At 43.2% G+C, this 22,577-nt stretch overlaps 1 protein-coding gene across 1 annotated transcript in view; it reads right to left on the reverse strand.

The window, feature by feature from the left end:
* Positions 1 to 1,794: 1,794 nt before the first annotated feature.
* LOC134639268 (glutathione hydrolase 5 proenzyme-like) overlaps positions 1,795 to 22,577 on the reverse strand; it is a 53,942-nt gene continuing 33,159 nt past the window's right edge. Inside the window, exons 8-13 of the mRNA XM_063490388.2 lie at positions 21,711 to 21,841; positions 19,374 to 19,555; positions 19,182 to 19,273; positions 2,314 to 2,420; positions 2,032 to 2,145; positions 1,795 to 1,944 (exon numbers count right to left, since the gene is read on the reverse strand). Of these exons, the coding sequence (XP_063346458.2) occupies positions 1,795 to 1,944; positions 2,032 to 2,145; positions 2,314 to 2,420; positions 19,182 to 19,273; positions 19,374 to 19,555; positions 21,711 to 21,841 (776 nt within the window). The remainder of the gene's footprint in view (positions 1,945 to 2,031; positions 2,146 to 2,313; positions 2,421 to 19,181; positions 19,274 to 19,373; positions 19,556 to 21,710; positions 21,842 to 22,577) is intronic.

The raw sequence follows: 22,577 nt of genomic DNA on the forward strand, positions 1-22,577 counted from the left end.
GAAACACTTTCTTTTACTTTTAAAACTATTTTGATTATGATTTATTTTCAATTTCACTTTATTTTATGGAACTTCCTTCATTAAATCATACTGCTACATACATATATCATATTTTGTAAGTCAGACATTCTTTGAGATTAGTGGCTCCAGTCTGTCACCCCCATCCAGCACCACACACACACACCAGTGTCAGACTCTCGGTGAGGCCTGTTATTAGAATCATTGTTATTCTATTTTCTGATTCGTTACGCTGGTTAAGAGAAACATATTTATTTGTATATGTTGTCAACATGCTAATGTAAAGAAATTTAGCATAATTAAACCTCAATAAAACCACATACGAGTTATGGTAATTGTTATATATTTACATTTAATATGTTGGGTGATATTTTAAACAGTTTTGGGTGTTTGTGTTTCTGATTCAGAATTATGTATATGATGAGCAGGCGACACAGTTCTTATCTTTCTGCATTCCTCCAGATGCACACAAAAGTACCAAGGTTTAAGCTGGCTCGTGTGCACACACACAATCCACCAAAAACCTCAGACATTAGAAACATTATTTCCACTAGTCAAACTATGTTTCTCATTTATTTATTGATCAAACTTATATTTAAATTTCTCTTTGATTAAGAATAAAAATGCTTTATTATCAGGAAATAGAGAAAAGCTCTGTTATAGCACATTTTTAATCACATAAGACTGGATATAAAGACCTTTTAGCCTCTCCTACCTGTGATGTAGAGGCGGCCAGAGGGAGGCTTTAATATCTTTCTACTACAGGTGTCACGACAATAGATACAATCGAATTCAATTTAAAATGCAACACTCCCATTTATCGGGGCTTGGAACTTGAGGTGGGTTTGAAACAATCCATTTCCCAATTTAAATACAATTTAATTGAAATAACCTGATATCGATTCATCAAATCCTGAAATCGATTTTAATTATAGACATGTCAGAATCTCAGCTGAAAGCTCACAAAAAAATTCAACAATTACCAAACAACTAAAACACCAAACAATCAAAGAGCAAGTGAACTGATTCCCCAGAAAGATGTAAACACAAAGTGCGGATCATTCACCCGATGGTACGTACACAAACATGCTGTCGGACGCTGTAAGCAGACATTTCCCTACTGCCATGAAACTCCAGGAACCACTCACAATAGGATCTAAAGTTTTTGTCCCATGACCTAATGGTTGCTTTTGCTTAAAGAAAAAAAATGTGGGTTTCAGTCTTTTAGTGCCTCATCACAACTTTTTTGGTATATGTTGTTGGCATTAAAATCAAAATAAACTAAACTGTTTAAGAGCTGCATGAAATTTAGGGCTGATATCAATGTTTAAGATAACAATGTGGCCAAGGATCAATATTTTTTTGATAATTATCAAAACTATTTTTGTCTTTCAATTAAAAAATACAATTTCTCAGATGTTACAATGTTGTTTTGCACATTTATGAATAATTATTTGAGTTTAAAGGATTTGATAATTGAATCTGTGATGACTGAATCATCTTTTTGTCATTAAGTTTATGTAGATGGAAAATGGCCTGTAATGACTTCACTTTTACCAAAGAAACCTGTAAAGAACAGAGATCAGAATTTGAACAAACAACCTGAACAGAAAAGTGGAAGAAGGTCAGAAGGTCTGTTATTTCCTTTTGATTCTCCTCACTGTTAATAATCAACTTTTTCAATGATTTTCCAGCAGTAAAGACACCATCTGCTGCAGATTTTGTGTTTATAACTTGAAGGCCAAGCTATATAACTAACATCACTGACTCTTGATCTCAGTAGCCAGCTGCTTTGCCCTTTTTCCTTTTATCAGACCACGCATAGATAGTGACATTACCCTCCCTATTCTCCTTCTTCACAGCATTAACTACATTGTAGAAGATTGCTATATTATGTCCCCGAGCTTCAAGAGAATCCAGTAAATCCTGCAGGGCAAAGAGGAAAGGAGACTCAGATGTAACAAAAGTAGTATGATTTCTTATTTTATCATATGACTGCACTGAATATATTACCTTTCGGGTAAGCTCGGGTTCAAACATAACTTCGTATTTAGAGTTGACAAAAAAAACTTGAGCGTTAATTGCATCTTCAAGGCTCTTGTTAAACCAAAGATGATTGATGAGCGCCTTGGACAGAAATAAAATATACATAATAATCTTTGAGATGATGAAGTGATGATCACAGGATGGATTAGAGTGAAGAAGGTCTTGACTGTGATACCTGCTACAACATCAAAGAGGAGCATCAATCTGCATCAATTTATCACAGTTTTTGTGTTTACTATGGACACGTACCGAGGCCATTCCAGTTGTAATCATAGTTGAACCAGATCCTCCAATTACCAGCGTCTTTGATTCAGACTTCAGCACAGCTGGGGCCATAGAGGAAGGAGGACGCTCCCCTGAGAAATACAATAAAAGCCTTGAATGACAGGACAAAACTATAATTCAGACTCATCAGTGTGAGAAGAACAAAAAAAAAAAAGTTTGGACCTCATTCATAAAAAGACGCACACACAAATCTGTGTATAAGTCATGTGCACAAATGTTTGAGGACAGCTGGGGCAAAACAGAAAGGAGGACGCTCCAGTGTGAAGTACAACAAAAGCCTTGAGTGACAGAAAAAAGAAATACAATCCACACTCATTGATGTGAGAAGAACAAGAAGAAAAATGATTAGATCTCCCTTACGAGCAGAGTGTACACACAGAGCTGTGCGTAAATCATGTCTATGAATGTTTGATCCAAGATGGCGCCGCGTATGGATGCCCTGGTACTTCAGTGCGTTACTTCTGTTTTGTTTTTGTGCATAGCTTGTGTGTCTGGGCACTCCTCTGGATATTCTTGCACCAGAGAAGAGCTTCTTAACTACAGGACTACAACACCTGTGGATTTACTTCCAATTTTTGTCGCATCTGCGGCAGATTTACTACAGACCTTGATCAGGAAAGTGAGACGCCGAAGGAGAGGAAAGCGAGCCGGCGCACTCATGCGCCTGAGGAGACGCGGACTGCGAACTGCTCTACCTGGGATCTTCCTTTCCAACGTACGCTCACTCAGGAATAAGATGGACGAGCTGGCCCTGATGAGAAGAAGAGATGAGAAACAGAGATTTTGCCTCCTCCTGTGTCTTATGTTTTATGGAGTCGTGGCTCTGCGAGGACATCCCGGACTGCGCGCTCAAGTTGGAGGGTTTTCATCTGCTGCGCGCGGACCGGCAGGCCTCTCTCTCTGGTAAGACCACAGGTGGAGGTGTCTGCTTCTACATTAATAGTGGCTGGTGCACAGATGTAACAGTGATTGCTCAGCACTGCTCTTCCTCTCTGGAATACCTTTTTATTCACTGCAAACCGTTTTATTCTCCGCGGGAATTTGCTTCATTCATCTTGGCCGCTGTTTACATCCCGCCAGATGCGGATGTGCAGGCAGCTCAGTGGGGACTTTAACAAAGCCAATCTGAGCCAAGAGCTTCCCAAATACAAGCAGTATATTAAATGCCCGACCAGAGAGGAGAGGACATTGGATCACTGCTACAGCACGATCAGCGGGGCCTATCGCTCGGTGCCCCGCGCTTCACTCGGACTTTCTGATCACGTCATGGTCCACCTGATCCCCACGTACAGACAGAGGCTGAAGCTCTCCAAACCTGTCATGAGGACTAAAAAAGTGTGGAGCAACGAGGCTGTGGAGGAGCTTCGCACGTGTTTGGAGTCCACAGACTGGGACACAATGAAGGCTGCTTCTAACAGCTTGGACGAGTTTACGGACACTGTCACCTCCTATATCCACTTCTGTGAGGACAGCATTGTGCCATCACGCACCAGGGTGAGTTATAACAATGACAAACCCTGGTTTACTCCTAAACTCAAAAAGCTGTGGCTGGAAAAGAGAAAGGCGTTCAGAAGCGGAGACAGGGACTGCTACAGAGAGGCCAAGTACAGGTTCACTAAAGAAGTGGACATTGCTAAACATCAGCACTCTGAGAAGATGCAGCAGCAGATCTCAGAGAATGACTCGGCCTCTGTGTGGAAAAGTTTTAGGAATATCACCAACTACAAGCCTAAAACCCCCCACTCCACTGATGACTTGCTCTTGGCCAACACCCTTAACGACTTTTATTGCCGTTTTGACGAGCCATCAAGCAGCCTTCACACCTCCAACGGCCCCAACAATAAAGACACTTTGGACACTCATTCCCCCACCTCTCCCCCCTCCATAGAGCCATCACCACCATCAAACACTTCATCTACAACACCTCCCTCCACACCCCACACCAAGGAGGATTTCACACCACCTTCTCCCACCACTACTCTTCATATTCATGAAGCAGATGTGAGGAAGCAGTTTAAGAGTCTGAATGCTCGGAAAGCTCCTGGCCCATACGGTGTGTCTCCTGCCACCCTCAGACACTGTGCAAACGAGCTGGCCCCAGTGTTTTCTGGCATTTTCAACTCCTCACTGCAGGCATGTCATGTGCCTGTCTGCTTCAAGTCCTCCACCATAATCCCTGTCCCCAAGAAACCAAGGATCACTGGACTAAATGACTACAGACCTATGGCTCTGACATCTGTGGTCATGAAGTCATTTGAGCGCCTGGTTCTCTCCTACCTCAAGACCCTCACGGCCCCCCTCCTGGACCCCCTGCAGTTTGCATACAGAGCCAACAGGTCTGTAGACGACGCTATCAACATGGCTCTACACTTCATCCTGCAGCATCTGGACTCCCCAGGAACCTACGCCAGGATCCTGTTTGTGGACTTCAGCTCTGCCTTTAACACCATCCTTCCAGACCACCTCCAAGGCAAGCTTTCCCAGATGAATGTGCCTGATCCCATCTGCCGGTGGATCACTGACTTCCTGACGGACAGGAAGCAGCATGTGAGGCTGGGAAAGAATGTCTCGGACTCCCGGACCATCAGCACCGGCTCTCCTTAGGGCTGTGTTCTTTCTCCTCTGCTCTTCTCCCTGTACACCAACTGCTGCACCTCCACCCACCAGTCTGTCAAGCTAATCAAGTTTGCAGATGACACCACCGTTATTGGACTCATCTCGGACGGGGATGAGTCTGCCTACAGAAGGGAGGTTGAACGTCTGGTGTCCTGGTGCAGCCACAACAACCTGGTGCTGAATGCCCAGAAGACAGTGGAGATTATTGTGGACTTCAGGAAGCACACAACCCCACTCCCCCCCCATCATCCTGACTGACACCCTCATCACCTCTGTGGACTCATTCCGCTTCCTGGGTACCACCATCACCCAGGACCTGAAGTGGGAGCCCACCATCACCTCCGTCATAAAGAAAGCCCAGCAGACGATGTACTTCCTGTGGCAGCTGAAGAAATTCAACCTGCCAACACGGACGATGATGCAATTCTACACTGCAATCATCGAGTCCATCCTCACCTCCTCCATCACCGTGTGGTACGCTGGAGCCACCATCAGGGACAAACAGAGACTGCAGCGTGTTGTGCGCTCTGCTGAGAAGGTGATTGGCTGCAGACTCCCATCTCTGCAGGACCTGTACACCTCCAGGACACTGGGGCGTGCAGCTCGGATCAGAGCTGACCCTTCTCACCCTGGACACAGTCTGTTTGACCTGCTCCCCTCAGGCAGGAGGCTCCGGTCCATTCGCACCAGAACCTCTCGCCACAAGAACAGTTTCTTCCCCTCTGCTGTTGGACTCATGAACAATAACCTGACTGTTCCCACCACTAACACATGACCCTACACTGTGTTCACTGCATCATTCCATGTTTGGCACTGATCACCACCTGCACTCATGTACATATCTATCCTCTTAGCACTTTTAATTCTTATTTTTATGTCTATTTAAGAGTTGTATAACAGTATGTTTGCACTAAGTACCGCAGCAATTTCCTAATGTTGTAAACCTGCTCAACATTTGGCAATAAAACCCTTTCTGATTCTGATTCTGATTCTGATTTCAAATGCAAATCAGCCATTTCGCAGAATTTTCTTGTCTGAATCTGTACTCTAAGAACACATTTAAAAGTACCTCTGACAATGCATTCAAACAAATCATATAAAGTTTAAACATGTCTTTAAACTAAATATTCATAGACTTTGAATTCAACTTTATTGTCATTGCACATCTCACAAGTACAAGGCAACCAAATGCTATTAATTAAATTAAAATAGTGCTAATAAGAAACTTTTTATCATTGTTTCTTTTTAGTCCCTATTCATAGTTTTCAAAACATTAAATTACAATCAAATGATGCATGCTCAATCATCCAGGTACGGAAATCCCAGCAAGTTGACTCTGTTCATGACGTAGCGTTTTCAGTGAGAGAAATATTTCTTCACTCATCCAAGTAACTTCTTCATTCTCAACTGACTGCAGGTTTGCCCAAATTTATAAGCAGACTAAGATGTTTGACAGATGTTTATGATAACTGAAACTCCATTATTTCATCCAGAGCTCTGACTTTTATTTTTAAAAACTGTCATGACTCTAATGCAAACACTTTGGAAGGTTTTTGTGATGCATCTTATCGTATTTGTCCAATGTAACATGGAAGTTGAAGAAAAAGAGCATTTTCTTTACTTTTGTGACAAATAATTTCTTGTTCAAAAGTATTCTACAAATTGCATTTTGCATTGTTGTGAAATTTGTTTTTAGTCTTTGCTCAAATATGGGAGGACAGCTTGAAGTGTTTTGGTTTTGTTTTTCCATATTTTAAGTACCCGGTGCTCAGAGATGTGTTAATGTATCTGTCTCAAATTACAAATCTTAAATAATTATCATTATAAGAGAGGGTTCAAGCTGACCTGACCCAGCCCTAACTATAAAATTTTAGTTTTAAGCCTTATTTTTAAAAGTAGAGAGAGTGTCCGTCTCCCGAATTCAAACTAGGATTGGGTTCCACAGCAATAGACAGGCAAGTAAATAATGATTTCGTATATTACATTGTTTATGTGTGATGTATTTTTATTATTCTTGTAAAGCATTTTGTAACAGCTAAAAAAAGGGCTATATAAATACATTTAACTTACTAATTTAGGGCAAATTTGTAGTTTGTCATTAACAGGAACACAGTGAAACTAAGTGTATTATTGGAATTGTCTAAATGATTTGTAGGACTACTTCTGTCTGTCATAGTGATATGTGAATAATGGCTGTATAAATGCATCATGGCTCACATGTGCTCACTCTGTTCACAATGGCTGATCACAGCCAGTTTGTGACACAGTTTGTGACGCCTGGCAAGAGCAGAAAGTTTGTCAAAATGTTGAATCATTTAAACTAAAATGAATATTCTAGTTTAACCAGGTGTCCATGAAGCAGAATAAATGAGTATATCAAATATTGACATAATGAATTTTAAATATATTAAAATTTAAATCATTGGCTAATAAGGACATTAAGTTTAACAACCCACAATTAACTGTTTCAATCTTTGGTTGAGGATTTTATATGCTACTTTTTATGCTTAAATAGTTTTTTGGGTAGTCTGAGAGCAGACAGTCTCTATAGGCAGCGATGGGTTTTAAAGGGATAACAGGAGGAGAGAAGCTGCAGAGAGGACACATGTGGCAGAGTAAGCAGATGAGCTAATAATTGCTGATTAGTACTAAACAGAAATCATAATTGAAGTTCAGAATACTGGAAAGACACACTTGAATTATTAAAGTATTAAAATCTATTTATATTACAGTAGTTAGATTTTTGACTGGCAACAGCATCCACAGCGAAATCTTCAAATACAAAATTCAACCACACACACACACACACACACACACACACACACACACACACACACACACACACACAAAAAAAAAAAAAAAAAAAAAAAACAAACCTAAATAAACTACAAATAAACTACTGTAAACAAATGATTTCTATCTTTGGACAGATTGGTATGTAGAGTATTTGTAGGTATTGTGTATGTTATTTAGACAATAAACTTGCAACTTTGTAAAATGTTCTCATATTTCTGTGAGTGTGATAGATTTGTTATTAATATAGCCCTGTCTGAAATTATTCAGGCTTGCAGTATAAAGAAAAAAAGTTTACGGTTATAAAATGGTTAAAATATAAATAGTTAATAAAAGGTTTAAAAATCATATACTTGGGTACCAATGTATTACAGTTAAGAGTCCAATAAATAAAAGGGTTTCATGATTTAGAGTTCATTTACTGTGCAGAAGCAATATGGTGGGGTGTAACCCAATGACTGTTTACCCATCTAATGTCAGTCAAATTGATTTTGTATTGTCATTGGTTGTTGTATTGACAAGCCAGTCAATGTCACACTTCTCTGTTATGGGGGCGGGACGAGTGGTAAACGTCTGTGTGAATCTGTGGGAGCGGACACAGAAGCTAAGTCCGAAGAGAGAAATGTCATAAGGCGAACGTGGTGTGGATTTTGCATCTAAGTGTATCATTGAGGTCGACTACCCGTGGTCCTGATATTACTTATTTGTGATCTGCAAGAGGTAAATGAGAGTGTGTGCCTTGACATTTGTACTGTAACTATTCATTATAGTGGTAAAATGGCGTGATATGTGACGCTAACTAGCGGCTTGCTAATTAGCGCAGCTTACCGCTTATGTGCTGTGATACCACGCTGTATGTTTAGCTCGGGGATTTTCAGTCAAAGCATGCTAATGCTAAATCGTTATAGCATTTGGTGTTGTAGCTCAAGTGTTCCCTTTCAGTCGATTCACTCGGTACAACACCTAAGTATGGGATATCACGCCCTCGTGTGTCCTGGCTGAAGAAACCTTTATTCACGCCTTTAAGGCAGATGACGTGTGATGACACGCGCACGGCCCCGCCTGCACATATAGCCGCTGTCATCACAATCATCCCTCAGTTCTTACGCTCTTCACCTCGCTGAGAACACCTCTGCTGAGTTGGGCTAGCTAGCTGCTGCTAGTTAGCTCCGTTGTCTGCCGATTTGAACTTAGCTTAACTGCCCCTGTTGGTGTTAGCCTCCACCGCCCAGTTGGTGTGTAGGCTGCCCGCGGAGCGTTTCGCTTTCCATTTTGGAATGGACTCCAAACCGAAGCGAGCAAAGCAGAAATCTTCTGTTCGCCCCTGTCCTCAGGGATGTGGTTTCTGTTTGCACGACAGCGACAAGCACGATGCCTGCCCTGTCTGCCTGGGGATCGTTCACGCTAGGAGAGCGTTGACGGAGCCCGAAGCCTGTGCGTTTTGTCGCCAGCTCCGGCGCTCGACCCTGGAAAGACAGGTGACGTTTGTGGAAAAAAGTGCTGGGACGCACGGCATGACCCTCTCCTTTCCGAGTCTGGAGCCCCGGCTTCGTCTGAGTCCGAAGACGAGGATTTTCCGGTCGATGTTCCTGCAATTAGCTGGGCTGACCACATGGAATATGTTGACGGTAGAGCTGGGCGATATATCGAGTTTTTTAAAAATATCGATATATTTTTATACGAGATATAAGATGTGACAATATAATAATAATAATAATGCATTGGATTTATATAGCGCTTTTCAAGGCACCCAAAGCGCTTTACAATGACATTATTCATTCACGCTCACATTCACACATAAATATAAATATAAAATAAATAAATATAAATATAAATATCCTTTATATCGATATAGTCTATGTTACGTTATAATTATAGTTGCGGAGCCGCAAGTTTGCCTGTCTTTCGTCCACTTTTGTCTCTATACAACATTACTCGACCTCGCCTCTCCTTCACTGAACACAACTCCCCCTCCTCCCCCATGTCTTCACCTGCAGGCAGCGACAAGATGGACACGGCAAATCTCCGTTAACAATTTACTGCGCATCGCCCCGTGCGTGGGGCTGGACGGCGTCAACATGTTAACGAGCTAGCCACACTAACGCCTAACTGCACAGCCTGAAATCCTTTCATTTTCTCAAAAGTTGACTGCGCGCCTTTTGTATGAATTCTGGTTGTGCTTGATGACCGCGAACCGATTTTATGTGGCACACGGCGCTCAGCAATCTGTCAAAAAATGTTTTAGTTCGACTTTGGTAAGCTAGGGAGCTGCACTGCTTGATGGATTGTCGGAGCATTACGGCTACCGAGGAGCCTCGCGGAGTAATACGTACTGTGCTTCAACGTAATATTACGGTACTGTGTGTGTATAAGGACCATAAATGGCACCTGTTCAGAGACATGGTTACGAAGAGGATTTCAAACTCCAGGCTGTCAGTCACGCAGTAGAAGTTGGGAACAGAGCAGCTGTGAAATCTGTCTCTTATTATGCTCAGCGTCTTTTAGTTTACATTTTGACTGCACAATTGTGAGCTCTTTGTTATGCACAAAACAACATAGTTTTCTTTTATTTATAGAGCATCACTATTTAATAAATGCTCATAATTTATTTTTGAGTAGTTTTTTTCATGTACATCTATGCTGTATGTTAATAAAAGTGCCTGTGTGACATCTGGGACACAGCTTTGACTAAGAACTCTCTTTTTGTTCTTACTTTATGGCTTTAAAAAAATATCGAGATATGAATTTTGGGTCATATCGCCCAGCTCTAGTTGACGGGTTAGCCGATGACGAGCCGGAACCATGCAGGAGCGCTGACGGGCTTCAGCCTGGGTTGAAGCCCGCCAGCGCTCCCCAGGAAGACGATGACGTGCTGGACATCGGCCTGGACATCCATGGTTTGTCGGAGGATGAGCAGGAGAGCTCATTGTCGGCCCAATGTGCCGCCGCTGCTTTTTTCCCTGTTTCACCGCGCTGCTGAGAAGCTGCAGGTGGACTGGCCCTCTCCTCCGCCAGCTCAGAAGCCGTCATGGTTCGCGGGTTTTTTCCTCCCACCGGAGCCCACAACGGCCAAAAACTGCCTTCCCATGTTCCCAGACTTTCTCTGCGAGCTAACAGCATCATGGGACAAACCTCTGTCTACCCGCGTCACTGTGCCCGGCTATGGACAGTACATGGAGTTGGACGGCGCCGAGGGGGCTGGCTTAGCTAACCCACCCCCTATGGAGCCGTCTCTGGCTGCTTATCTGGCCCCGTCCCATAACCATGGTGTTGGCGGCCCCGCAACTCTGCCATCCAAGCACTGCAGATTTTCTGCTTCGCAGCTGGAGAAGATTTATCGGGCTCAGGCCGGCACTGCTCGCGCCATGAGCTCCGTCACCATGCTCCAGACGTACCAGGCAATGTGCCTGGCGGAGCTCGGGTCGCTGGTTCCTGATGACAGCCCGCTGGCACCTCTTCTTAACGAGGTCAGAGTCGCCACAGATTACATCCTCCGTGCGTCTCGCTGTGCAGCGCTCTCCCTGGGCAGAGGGATGGCTTCGACAGTAGTGGCGCAGAGGCACCTGTGGCTGACCCTCTCTGACGTCCCGGATAGGGACAGAGCTGTATATCTGGACGCACCAGTGTCTGCGGCTGGGTTATTCGGACATTCACTTGAAGCCATTCAGGCTAGATTCGATCTGAGGAAGAAGCAGACGGAAGCTCTGCGCGACATCATCCCCAGACGTCAGCCGAAACCCAAGCCCGCAGCTGGCTCTCACAGGCCCGCCGCTCCTCTGCCGACTGGCAAGAGACCGGCGCCCACTGCTGAAGTGGGTGTGCCGCCAGCGAGAGCACATCCTCCGGCCCGAGCTCCACGCCAGTCGGCCTGGAGCAAAGGCCCACCCTCGGGCCCCCGGCAGGACCCGACGCCCAGGAGGAAGAAGCCTCAGCCCTCCTAGCTGTGGTTTCGAGTGGAGAAGGGGTCCAGCAGCAGGGAGACGCTGCTTTTACCCCTCTGTTGCTGCCCAAGAGGTGCCGCTTAAGTTCTGTTCAGGTTGTCAGCCCCAGAAGGCGCTGCACTTTCCTAACACTGTCTCCCAAGCACAAAACCCCTGCACACAAAATGCCTCAGGTAACTCCCTGTTCAGGTGTGTTAAATGTTCAAGTGACCACATCGAGTGTTCCCGCTGTTTTTCATTGTTGTGCCCCAGAAAAGGTGCCTCCAACAAAATGTATGAATGTACATGTTTCCATGTTACAATCAATAAAGAGTGTTATTTATTCTCAAACAATCACAAATGCTCAGCCTGCAGGCAGAATGAGCCAGGTCAGGCAGGTGATGCAGTCCCCTGCAGACACACTGGGGGGCGACAACGCCCCGCCGACGGTGCTGCAGGTCAGCCGGCTGACTGCTCACTTCCCTCAGTGGGATTGCGCCCATTACGCCCCATTGCTCATTGCACCCCCTCTCCGTGGGTGCTGCGAACCGTTGCCCTGGGTTACCGGTTGCAGTTCCGGGACAAGTCGCCTCATTTCCAAAGAGTCGTAAACACGACTGTCAACACTGTCAACCATGATACTCAGAGAGGAAATAAAGGCGCTATTGCAGAAAAGAGCAATACGAGTGGTCCCCGCTTCGGAGACAGACAAAGGTTGGTACAGCCGTTATTTTGTTGTTCCGAAAAAAGGGGGAGGGCTTCGTCCCATCCTCGGTTTGGAAATATGCTCGCTTTCCAGCCGCGCACGTTTGTCGGAGCACAGAGTGGCCGCGCTTCATCGCTGCCTCACTCAGTTTCAGCTGGGACGCAGACTGCGTTTCCAGACGATATTAAGCTTGTTGGGCATGATGGCATCTATGATCGCCGTAGTGCCACTTGGACTGTTAAAAATGAGAGCGTTTCAACGCTGGACTCTCTCTCACCGTTTGTGTGCATCGCGTCACCTCCGGAGGAGGCTGCCGGTAACCACGTCTTGCATGCTAGCTCTCCGTCCTTGGAGGGAGCCCAGGCTACTGCATCAGGGCTCTCGGATTGGGAGGGTGTTGTTTCGCAAGTTGGTGTCCACAGATGCTTCCCTAGGAGGGTGGGGAGCGCTGTGCGAGGGTGCATCAGTGAGAGGGATCTGGTCCGCAACCCAGCGCCAGCTGCACATCAACCACTTAGAGCTGTTAGCAGTGTTCTTAGCTCTAAAGCAGGGGTGTCAAACTCAATTTAGTTCAGGGGCCACATGGAGAAAAGTCTATTCTCAAGTGGGCCGGACTGGTAAAATCATTGTGTATATATATAACTTAAAAACAACAACTTCAGATTGTTTTCTTTGTTTTAATACGATCAACATAAAATTAAAGCTAGAGCCTGTGGACAGTATGTTCAAAATAGTACAGGCACAACATAGCTATTAATCATAAAACACCTCAAGTTATTTGAAAATTCTGAGGACAAGGAATACACAAACACACAGTGCCTCAGTGATTCACAGAACTGTTTCACAGATCACAGAACTATATCAGGGTGTCATTTTGCAGGCAGCAATGTAGATAAAAATAATGAAATCCTGTTCCCCAAACAAGTACAAGAACCACAGAATAGGTTAAATATATAAATCAAATATAATGAATTAGAAACAGTAGCGCATCAACATAAAAACATATAAACATTAAGCTGGAGCCTGAGGACAGTGTGTCCAAAAGCACAACATAGCTATTAATTACAAAACACCTCAAGTTATTTGAAAATTCTGAGGACAAAGAACACACAAGCACACAGTGCCTCAGTGATTCACAGAAGTATATCACAGATCACAGAACTACATCAGGGTGTCTCTATTGCATAGTTTATTTGACTCCTGATACCTGGCATCTTTTAGCTTTCACCAGCTCATCAATATCAGGCTTCACATCCTGAGTAGCAGCTAACTTCAGGATGTGATTCAAGTGCTTGTGCGTGAGCCTTGAGCGCAGTTTTGTTTTATTTATGCTCATTACAGAGAAAACTTGCTCACAAAGATACGTGGTTCCGAACATGCACAACAGTTTTGCAGCAAGGGCTGTCAAGTTGGGGTAACCCGACAAGAGATTCTGATAGAATGTGTTCAAGCCAGCTGCGGCAAATTTGCCCTTCAAATCCGAGTCACACTGCAAGTCTAATATTTCAAGTTGGATCCTCATGGGCAGATCAAAGGGATTCACGGTGAACGGCGAGCAAAAAACTTTGAAGTCTTTCTCCAGTTCACCAAAAATCTGAAATCGTTGCTCAAACTCCAGTAACAGTCCCGTTATTTTATCTTTGAACCGCTTCATATCTGCCACACTTTGGATCGTGCACACATTTTTCAGACAGGGGAAGTGAGCTGCATCACCACCAGCGAGCTGCGTCTCCCACAATAACAGCTTCAACTTGAAATAACGTATGCTGTCATATTACTGCGTGACAACTTTGTTGCGTCCTTGCAGCTGTTTGTTCAAGTTATTCAGGTGCTCTGTAACATCCACCATAAATGCAAGGTCCTGCACCCATTCTGCGGAATGAAATTCTAACACTGGTTTGCTCTTTTCTTCCATAAACTGTTTAATTTCTTCTCGTAAATCAAAGAAACGCCTCAGCACAGCACCTCGGCTCAACCATCTTACCTCAGTGTGGTATGGCAGGCCATAGATGTGGTCTTTCTCTCTGAGAAACCGACGGTGATTGAGACTTCTGGATCGGATGAAATTAACAGTTTGGATGACCACCTTAATGACGTTATCCATTTTCAGTGACTTGCAACACAAAGCCTCCTGGTGCAAAATACAGTGAAAAGTCCAAAAATCACATCCTCAATTTGCAGATTGCACTTTATCTCTGAACTTTTTTTACAACGCCTGCTTTCTTCCCGATCACTGAGGGCGCACCATCTGTAGCCAGGCTGACAGCGCAGGACCAGTCCACTCCGACCCTGTCCAGCGCGCCGACGAGTGCGGTGAAAATATCAGCTGCGGTCGTTGTATCTGTCATCGGCACCAACTCCATGAACTCCTCGGTGACGGTCAATGTGTCATCAACTCCGGAGATGAAAATTGCCAGTTGTGCAACATCTGTAATGTCCGTGCCTTCATCAATTGCAACTGAAAACGTAATAAATGACTTTACTTTTTGCTTCAACTGGCTGTCCAAATCCGCTGAAAGATCAGAAATCCTGTCGGCAACTGTGTTTCTTGTCAGGCTGATATTTGCAAAGGCCTGGCGCTTTTCAGGGCACACAATCTCCGATGCCTTCATCATAAATGTTTTTACAAATTCACCCTCACTAAATGGTTTTGAAGCTAGTGCAATTTCGTTAGCAATGAGGTAGCTAGCTTTCACCTCAGCGTCACTGATGTCTCAGCTGTGAGTAAACACAGACTGCTGTTTCTTCAGACCCGCCAACAGTTCATTCACCTTCTCTCTTCTCCGCTGTCCTTGAAAGTTATCGTATTTGTCAGCATGAAGACTCACATAGTGGCAACGGAGGTTATATTCTTTCAGCACTGCAACATGCTGGGAATACACCGAACATACAGCTTTCCCATTCACTTCCGTGAATAAATAGGAGGATGACCATTTTTCTTGGAACACTCTGCACTCTGCATCCACTTTTCTCTTTTTTGACAGAGACATATTGGGGCAATGAGGGTGCCAAAGCAGATCAGGTTTAAATTTTGCGGGCAAAACAAAGTAGCTCACAATTGCTATTGCGCCATCCAATGGACACAATTGGAACAGCAGTTTCTTTTTTGAAAAATTGCAGCTTATTTTTATACTTTACAAAATCATCTCACGGGCTGGATTAAACCCATTTGCGGGCCTGATCCGGCCCACGGGCCGTACGTTTGACGCCCCTGCTCTAAAGCATTTCCGTCCAGTCCTGGAGGGCCAGCATGTCTTAGTCAAGATGGACAATTCAACAGTGGTGCCTTACATAAACAGGCAGGGACACGCTCTCTTCCCCTGTTGAAGCTGTCTCACTCTCTGCTGTTATGGTGCAGTGTTCATTTTCTGTCTCTAAGAGCCACCCATGTCCCGGGCCACCTGAACCTGGGGCCGGACCATCTCTCCAGGGGGGATCCTCTGGTGAGAGAATGGAGGTTACACCCTTTAATAGTGGCTCAGATTTGGGATCTATTTGGCAAGGCGCAAATAGACCCTTTTGCTTCCAGGGTAAATACTCACTGCCCCCTGTTCTTCTCCATAATCGACCACGATGCACCCTTGGGCTTGGACGCGCTAGCGCACCAATGGCCAGACGTGCTCCCGTATGCATTTCCCCCAGTGGAAATGATATCTCCAGTTCTAGAGAGAGTGCGTCGGCATTCCCTCTCTCTGATTCTAGTGGCCCCTTGGTGGCCCACAAGGTCGTGGTATGCAGAGATAATCAGCCTGCTAGCAGCGAGTCCTTGGTAGCTTCCTCTCCGCAGGGATCTCCTCTCTCAGGCGGGAGGAGAAGTGTTTCATCCGCGCCCAGATCTGTGGCACCTTCATGCTTACCTGCTGAGAGGTTAAACTTGATTGCTAAGGGTTTGCCACCTAGTGTGATAGCGACAATTCAGAGTGCTAGGGCCTCATCTACTAGAGGCTTGTACGCTTACAAATGGCGAGCCTTCGAGCATTGGTGCCAGGACCACCACACTCTCCCATTTCAGCGCTCTATTGTGGATGTTTTGACATTCCTGCAGGAGCTGCTGGATAAGGGCCTTTCATTTTCGACAATTAAGGTTTATTTAGCAGCTAAATCTGCTTGTCATATTGGCTTTGACGGGGTGACACTAGGTGCACATCCCCTCGCCATACGTATACTGAAAGGAGTTCGCCGGCTGAGGCCCGTGCTTAAGTCCAGTGTCCCTGCTTGGGACTTGTCTTTGGTGCTGGAGGCCCTTTGTAGCCCCCCGTTTGAACCCATTGAGTCTGTGGATATGAAATTTCTTTCATATAAGACTGTATTACTTCTCGCTTTGGCTTCGGCAAAGCGAGTGGGTGACCTTCATGCGCTGTCTGTGCATCTCTCCTGCACACAGTTCTCTCCTGATGGCCACAAGGTCGTATTGCGTCCAAATGCTGCCTATTTTCCCAAGATCATGCCTGCATCTTATAGCTCAATAGAGTTTGAGTTGCTGAGCTTTTGCTCCCCTCCTTTTGCATCTGAGGAGCAGAGGAGGATGCATTCTCTTTGTCCAGTGCGTGTGCTACGCACCTACATTGAGCGCACTAAGAATGTGCGTTTATGTGACCAGCTGTTTGTCTGCTTCGCTAATCCAAATAGAGGTAGAGCTCTGTCCAAACAGAGGCTGTCCCACTGGGTTATAGAAGCTATCTCACTGGCATACGGCACCAGAGGTCTTGCTTTGCCCCACGGGGTGAGAGCTCATTCCACCAGGGGGATGGCAACCTCATGGGCTCTTTTTAAAGGGGTGCCTGTAGCTGATATTTGTGCGGCAGCTAGTTGGGCATCACTGCACACTTTTGTGCGGTTTTATCGGTTGGACGTTACAGCCCCTTCGGTGGCTCATGCTGTCCTTTCTGCTGGGTCTACCACTCACTAAGGATGTGGTGGTCCGATTCCGGTTCGGTGGCTGCTCTGCGGAGCGTGTATATATGTCCCATACTTATGTGTTGTACCGAGTGAATCGACTGAAAGGGAACGAATAGTTATGTCTATAACTTCTGTTCCCTGAAGGAGAGAAACGAGGTACAACACAAGGTGGCCCCACTGAGCAGTTTTATTGTTCTCAAAATATTTTGTACTTGTAAATCAGTTTTGTCCTTGTAAATCAGGATTTGTATGTGTAAAAAGAATTTGTGTGCGTGTAAAAAAGATTTGTATGTGTAAAAAAGATTTGTATGTGTAAAAAAGATTTGTGTGTGTGTAAAAAAAGATTTGTATGTGTAAAAAGAATTTGTGTGTGTGTAAAAAAGATTTGTGTGTGCGTAAAAAAGATTTGTATGTGTAAAAAAGATTTGTGTGTGTGTAAAAAAGATTTGTGTGTGGACTTAGCCAAAAAACCCCTGCAAGTTACAAGTACGCATTTTGACCCTATTTTTCTTCCTTTCATCTGATTGGTCAATGTCATGTCAATCACAAATGTAACAATCCAATCAGAGAACAGATGGGTTTGCCTGTCGGAAGTGTGCCTTATAGTGTGGAAAATACGTTATACAGAAGAAAAGAATATATCGTGATATATATCGTTATCGCACATGCTTCAAATTATATCGTGATATGAATTTTAGGCCATATCGCCCAGCCCTAGCACACACTCTCATTTACCTCTTGCAGATCACAAATAAGTAATATCAGGACCACGGGTAGTCGACGAGGGCGTGATATCCCATACTTATGTGTTGTACCTCATTCCTCTCCTTCAGGGAACAGAAGTTATAGACATAACTATTCGTTTTAATATGTTTAGAAGCCGAGGGACGCTCTGAACGGAGAGGGAGAGAGAGGTTTCTGCCCGGATGGACCCTGCTGTTTTCTCGCCCCTGACTGTCTTCACTACTGATGAACTAATCACTAACTGCCCGTTTCTGATTGCCACCACTAACAAACTCATTGGACTCGTGAGTACTAACTGGAACTAAAGTGCACGTATTTTGTTTATTGCTCAGTTTGAGTGAAGCGGCCATCAGTTTTAGGCCTCACCGCACCCGAACTTCGAATCAGGCCTGCAACAAGCACTGTGCTACAGGTGTAGTATGGACAGGTGAAAGTGTGTGTGTGGGCCCACTGTTACAAATTTGGTTTTAATTGAGTAAGTGTAGTTGTAACCAAAGGTATTTTAAAAGGTGAGCTGTTGTACCTGAAATAACAGTTGGCACCTAAGAGAGGGTTATTTTGTTTTGACAATCTTTTATTTATAACCCATGTAGTCAATTTTACAGTGGTTTTGTTTGTTTATTTGATTTCAATTCATTTCAATTTATAAAAGTAACTTTATTTTATTTATTTCTTTGTGGTCTAAATAAATACCTAGCGAGGGATAAATTTGTGTAAAATACAGTTGTGGTGGTCCTTATTAATTCAATTAGAGGGTATCAGGTATCATAATTGGTAGCACTATGAACCCAGGCCCAGTCTCATTGTACTATATACTCTAGCTTTAGCATAGCTACGTGGGACCTGGGTTACATTAATGAGAATAAAAACTGACCAAGTGACCTCATAGATTAGCATATCCAAACTGGGTGACATCTTTATTACCTTAATTTAAAAAAAAATGTGTGTTAAAAAGCTATAAAAGGGTTATGTGAAAAGTTGATTTACTTATGGAGCATAAATATGATATTCCTGTTAGGAAAATCATTAGAGGGAAAAGACAACCTCTTTGTGGTAATAGTTTACTGCACCTAAGCTTCTACACAATGCTATTTTATGACTCTGTATTTAAATATAAAAAAATTAAAGTGCAATACATCCTGCTGTTGCCTTACCAGGAGAGATGCTGTTATTGCTTCCACAGAAGTCAGACAGCTGGTTGTTGAGGATGATTCCAGTGCTTGGAGAGAGGACCTTGGAGCCAAATCTGTAAAGAAAAATATATTTAATGAATAGAATAATAGAATAGAAGAATAATATGTGTTAACGGGTTCCCAACATTGAAACAGAACCATCCAGATACTGACATGTCATTGATGCTGCTGGTGACAGACACAGCGGATCCATTTTTATCCAGCACAGAAACGTGTGTGGTACCTGTGCTGTCCACATGCCGGGTTTTGCCATAATAATCAGGCTCATGAGTCTCATTTGTGATCAAACTCCGTTTTTCATCAGCAAAGTTATCCTCTGTTAAATTTTTTGCATTCTGTGTGAACTACACAGCATAAAAAATAAACACATTACACAATATCCATGAGTATGAAGACAAATACAAAACAATACATGAAATATTTAGAATCAAATATTAATAAGATTGAGGTTTATCTGCTTTTAAATCTCGTTATTTATTTATCTCAAATGTTACAGCACTTGTCAGAATTATCATTTTAAAGAGAATATGCAGATTTACTGGGAAATGTTGGAATTAGAGGAAAGTTTTCACAGCACTCAATCTTTAAAAAACTAAGTACAGCCTTGCTGTTTCTGTAAGAATTAAGAGGGTAATTAGCAGCTAGGTGCTGATAATCAAATGCACTTTATTAACTAATCATCAAACTGGGAGCACCTTTATAAATGCAGAAGTTTGGCATTTTTCTGGTCCGGAGCATTCAGGTGTGTTAACACAGTCTCACTCCAACAGTCAAGTTAGATTGTGCAATGCTCAGAGAAATTGCAAAAAATCTCTTCACACCACAACAAATTCATGGTGTGATCCCTGATATAACACTGATAAAAACCAATGTTGCCGTTCTGAAAGCAGGAACTTTCAAATATTTCATACTAGAGATGGGCCGATCCGATATTACGTATCGGTATCGGTCCAATACTGACCTAAATTACTGGATCGGATATCGGAGAGAAATAAAAAAATGTAATCCGATCCATTAAATATCAAAAAAGCACCTCACAAAACTTGCGACATGGCATAACTCAGCTCATAACGTTAGCACGTCGGAGCAGTATGCATCATATGATACAGTGGCTGTAGCGTCCAAGACCTGTCAGCGGTCTGGTTGAGTATTTGGAGCCTGGCTACCAAACCGGCATTTCATCTCCGAGAAAGTTATCCCAGAGAGAAGTAAAGCAAGTGTGTAAGTTCATCTCTGAATGTTTGTTAAGCATTCCCGCGTTAAGCTTAACAATCGATATATGGAGTGACTGCCTCTTCTCTCTCCCTCCCCTCCCGCTGCTACTTCAATTGTGAAACTGATTAATGATCAGCTGATCGGCTTTCTGTCGTGAGTCCGTCTCTCTTGTTTATTTATCGCCCACTTTGCACCAGAAAGAGGAAACCAGCGGCTGAACAACAGCAGCACGTTTAAACTTGATAATCTGTTGTTAGAATTTATTTAATATTACTTTCTACACCAGGATCCTTTTAAACGTAGCTGACGGCTGGTAACTGTGCAGGGGCGGATCTAGCAAAGTTTAGCCAGGGGGGCCGATAGGGCATGAACAGGGAAAAGGGGGCACAAAGACATACTTTTCTTTCTTATTCTCGTTTAAAATATCTAGCTTTTAATAAATAATTATCTGAATCTTACACCCAAAGTTTTAATCTGATGTAAAATGTATAGAAGTCCATTACTGTATATAGTAACTGTTAAGTCTAATATACCCTAGTAAGCTAGTACTTTTTCCTTTGGGAAAGTATCATCTGTGCAGTCTGCAATTCTGTTGAAGAAAGATGTTGAATCTATTTAATTATTCTTGAAAAATAATTGATTTCTGTGCATTTTTTTTCACACTGCATCAAATTAAAGTTGATTACGTCGATTAAGCATCATGAGGTGGGGGGTGGGTGGTTCCCTATTTATTTTTATTTTTTTGCTGGAAGTTTGCAATCCTATTAGTTATGTTGCTTACTCTTTAAAATACCAGAATAGGGAGGATGGAGTAGGTTTAAGTTTATTAGATTGATCAGTATAGCTGAACTATGAAATATTTTGGGTGCAGTGTATTTTTTGCATACAGGTATAACAAAATAGCTTTAGTGTTTGTTTGTTTTTTGCTTGAACTTGAGTATGAACTTATACAAAATGCAGCAAGATATTTAAAAAAAACAGTTTTATTGATTAAAAAACACACTGTATCGTATTCATATCGGTATTGGCCGATATCCAAATTTATGATATCGGTATCGGACATAAAAAAAGTGGTATCGTGCCATCTCTATTTCATACTATCTATTTTTACTGTTTTGCGTTGTGTTACTACTACTTTTACTCAAGTCAGAGATCTCAATATTTCTTTCACCACTGTTTGAGTCATAACTAAATGTAGCTACTTAAAAATAATTGTACTCTATCCAACAAAAGCAGGTGTAAATCTATCCATGAATCTGTCCATTTGATACTTACATTATCTGGGTCGAACTCTGGATCTCTGATATGTTCCTTTAATCCATTGGCAAATTTTAAAGCTTCAATATAACGGTGATAAAATAATGTCTTTTCATCAGTCGTGATAGGTTCTGAATTTATGTTATATCCTGAAAATATAAACAACTGTTTGACAGTGTCTTTCTATGACTTCAGAGTGTGGATGAGCAGCAGGTCTGCAGTCATTGGCTGTGTCCCAATTCAGAGACCGCACGCTTGAAGTACGCATTTTAAGTGCGATTACGTCACCGCCACATGACGACGGCTGTCCCAATTCGAAGTGTACTTCAAATGCGTACTCCAAATGCGCCGTCGATTTCCCCAAATATCAAGCGTGGTCCGGTGCACGCTTCGTGGTCCCATATATCCCACAATTCATAGCGCGGCGGTGGGTGTGGATAATTTTGTCGCAAAAGACGGCAGAAGGGAGCGGCCGAAGAGTGAACTGTCTTCAGTAAGTACTGAATATCAGTCACTTATTTATGTGCGAATGTTTAATAACGAAGAACATTAAAACATTACTGTTGGCCACATGTCGGCAAAGTTGTGTGACATTAGTGATGTTTGTACTTTCAGCGTTAACTTGGTTTTAAAGCTTCTACTTCTAAATATATATATAGTTGACCTTAGTCTTACAGAGAATGTGATGATTTTATAGATAATTAAAGTCATATATCCACAAACACAACAAGCTGAAAGTCAGTGAATGGTGCTCGGTTTGCAGTCCTGAATATCACTGCACAAGCAGAATTCACTGCACTGTTAATGTTAGCTATGTTATATTGCTGCCTTTGTTCGGTGGTGTCGAGCCAAACGGACTTTAACGTGTGTTTGAACGAGCTGACG

This window comes from Pelmatolapia mariae, linkage group LG12 (assembly GCF_036321145.2).
Source record: "Pelmatolapia mariae isolate MD_Pm_ZW linkage group LG12, Pm_UMD_F_2, whole genome shotgun sequence".
NCBI classification, from domain to species: domain Eukaryota; kingdom Metazoa; phylum Chordata; class Actinopteri; order Cichliformes; family Cichlidae; genus Pelmatolapia; species Pelmatolapia mariae.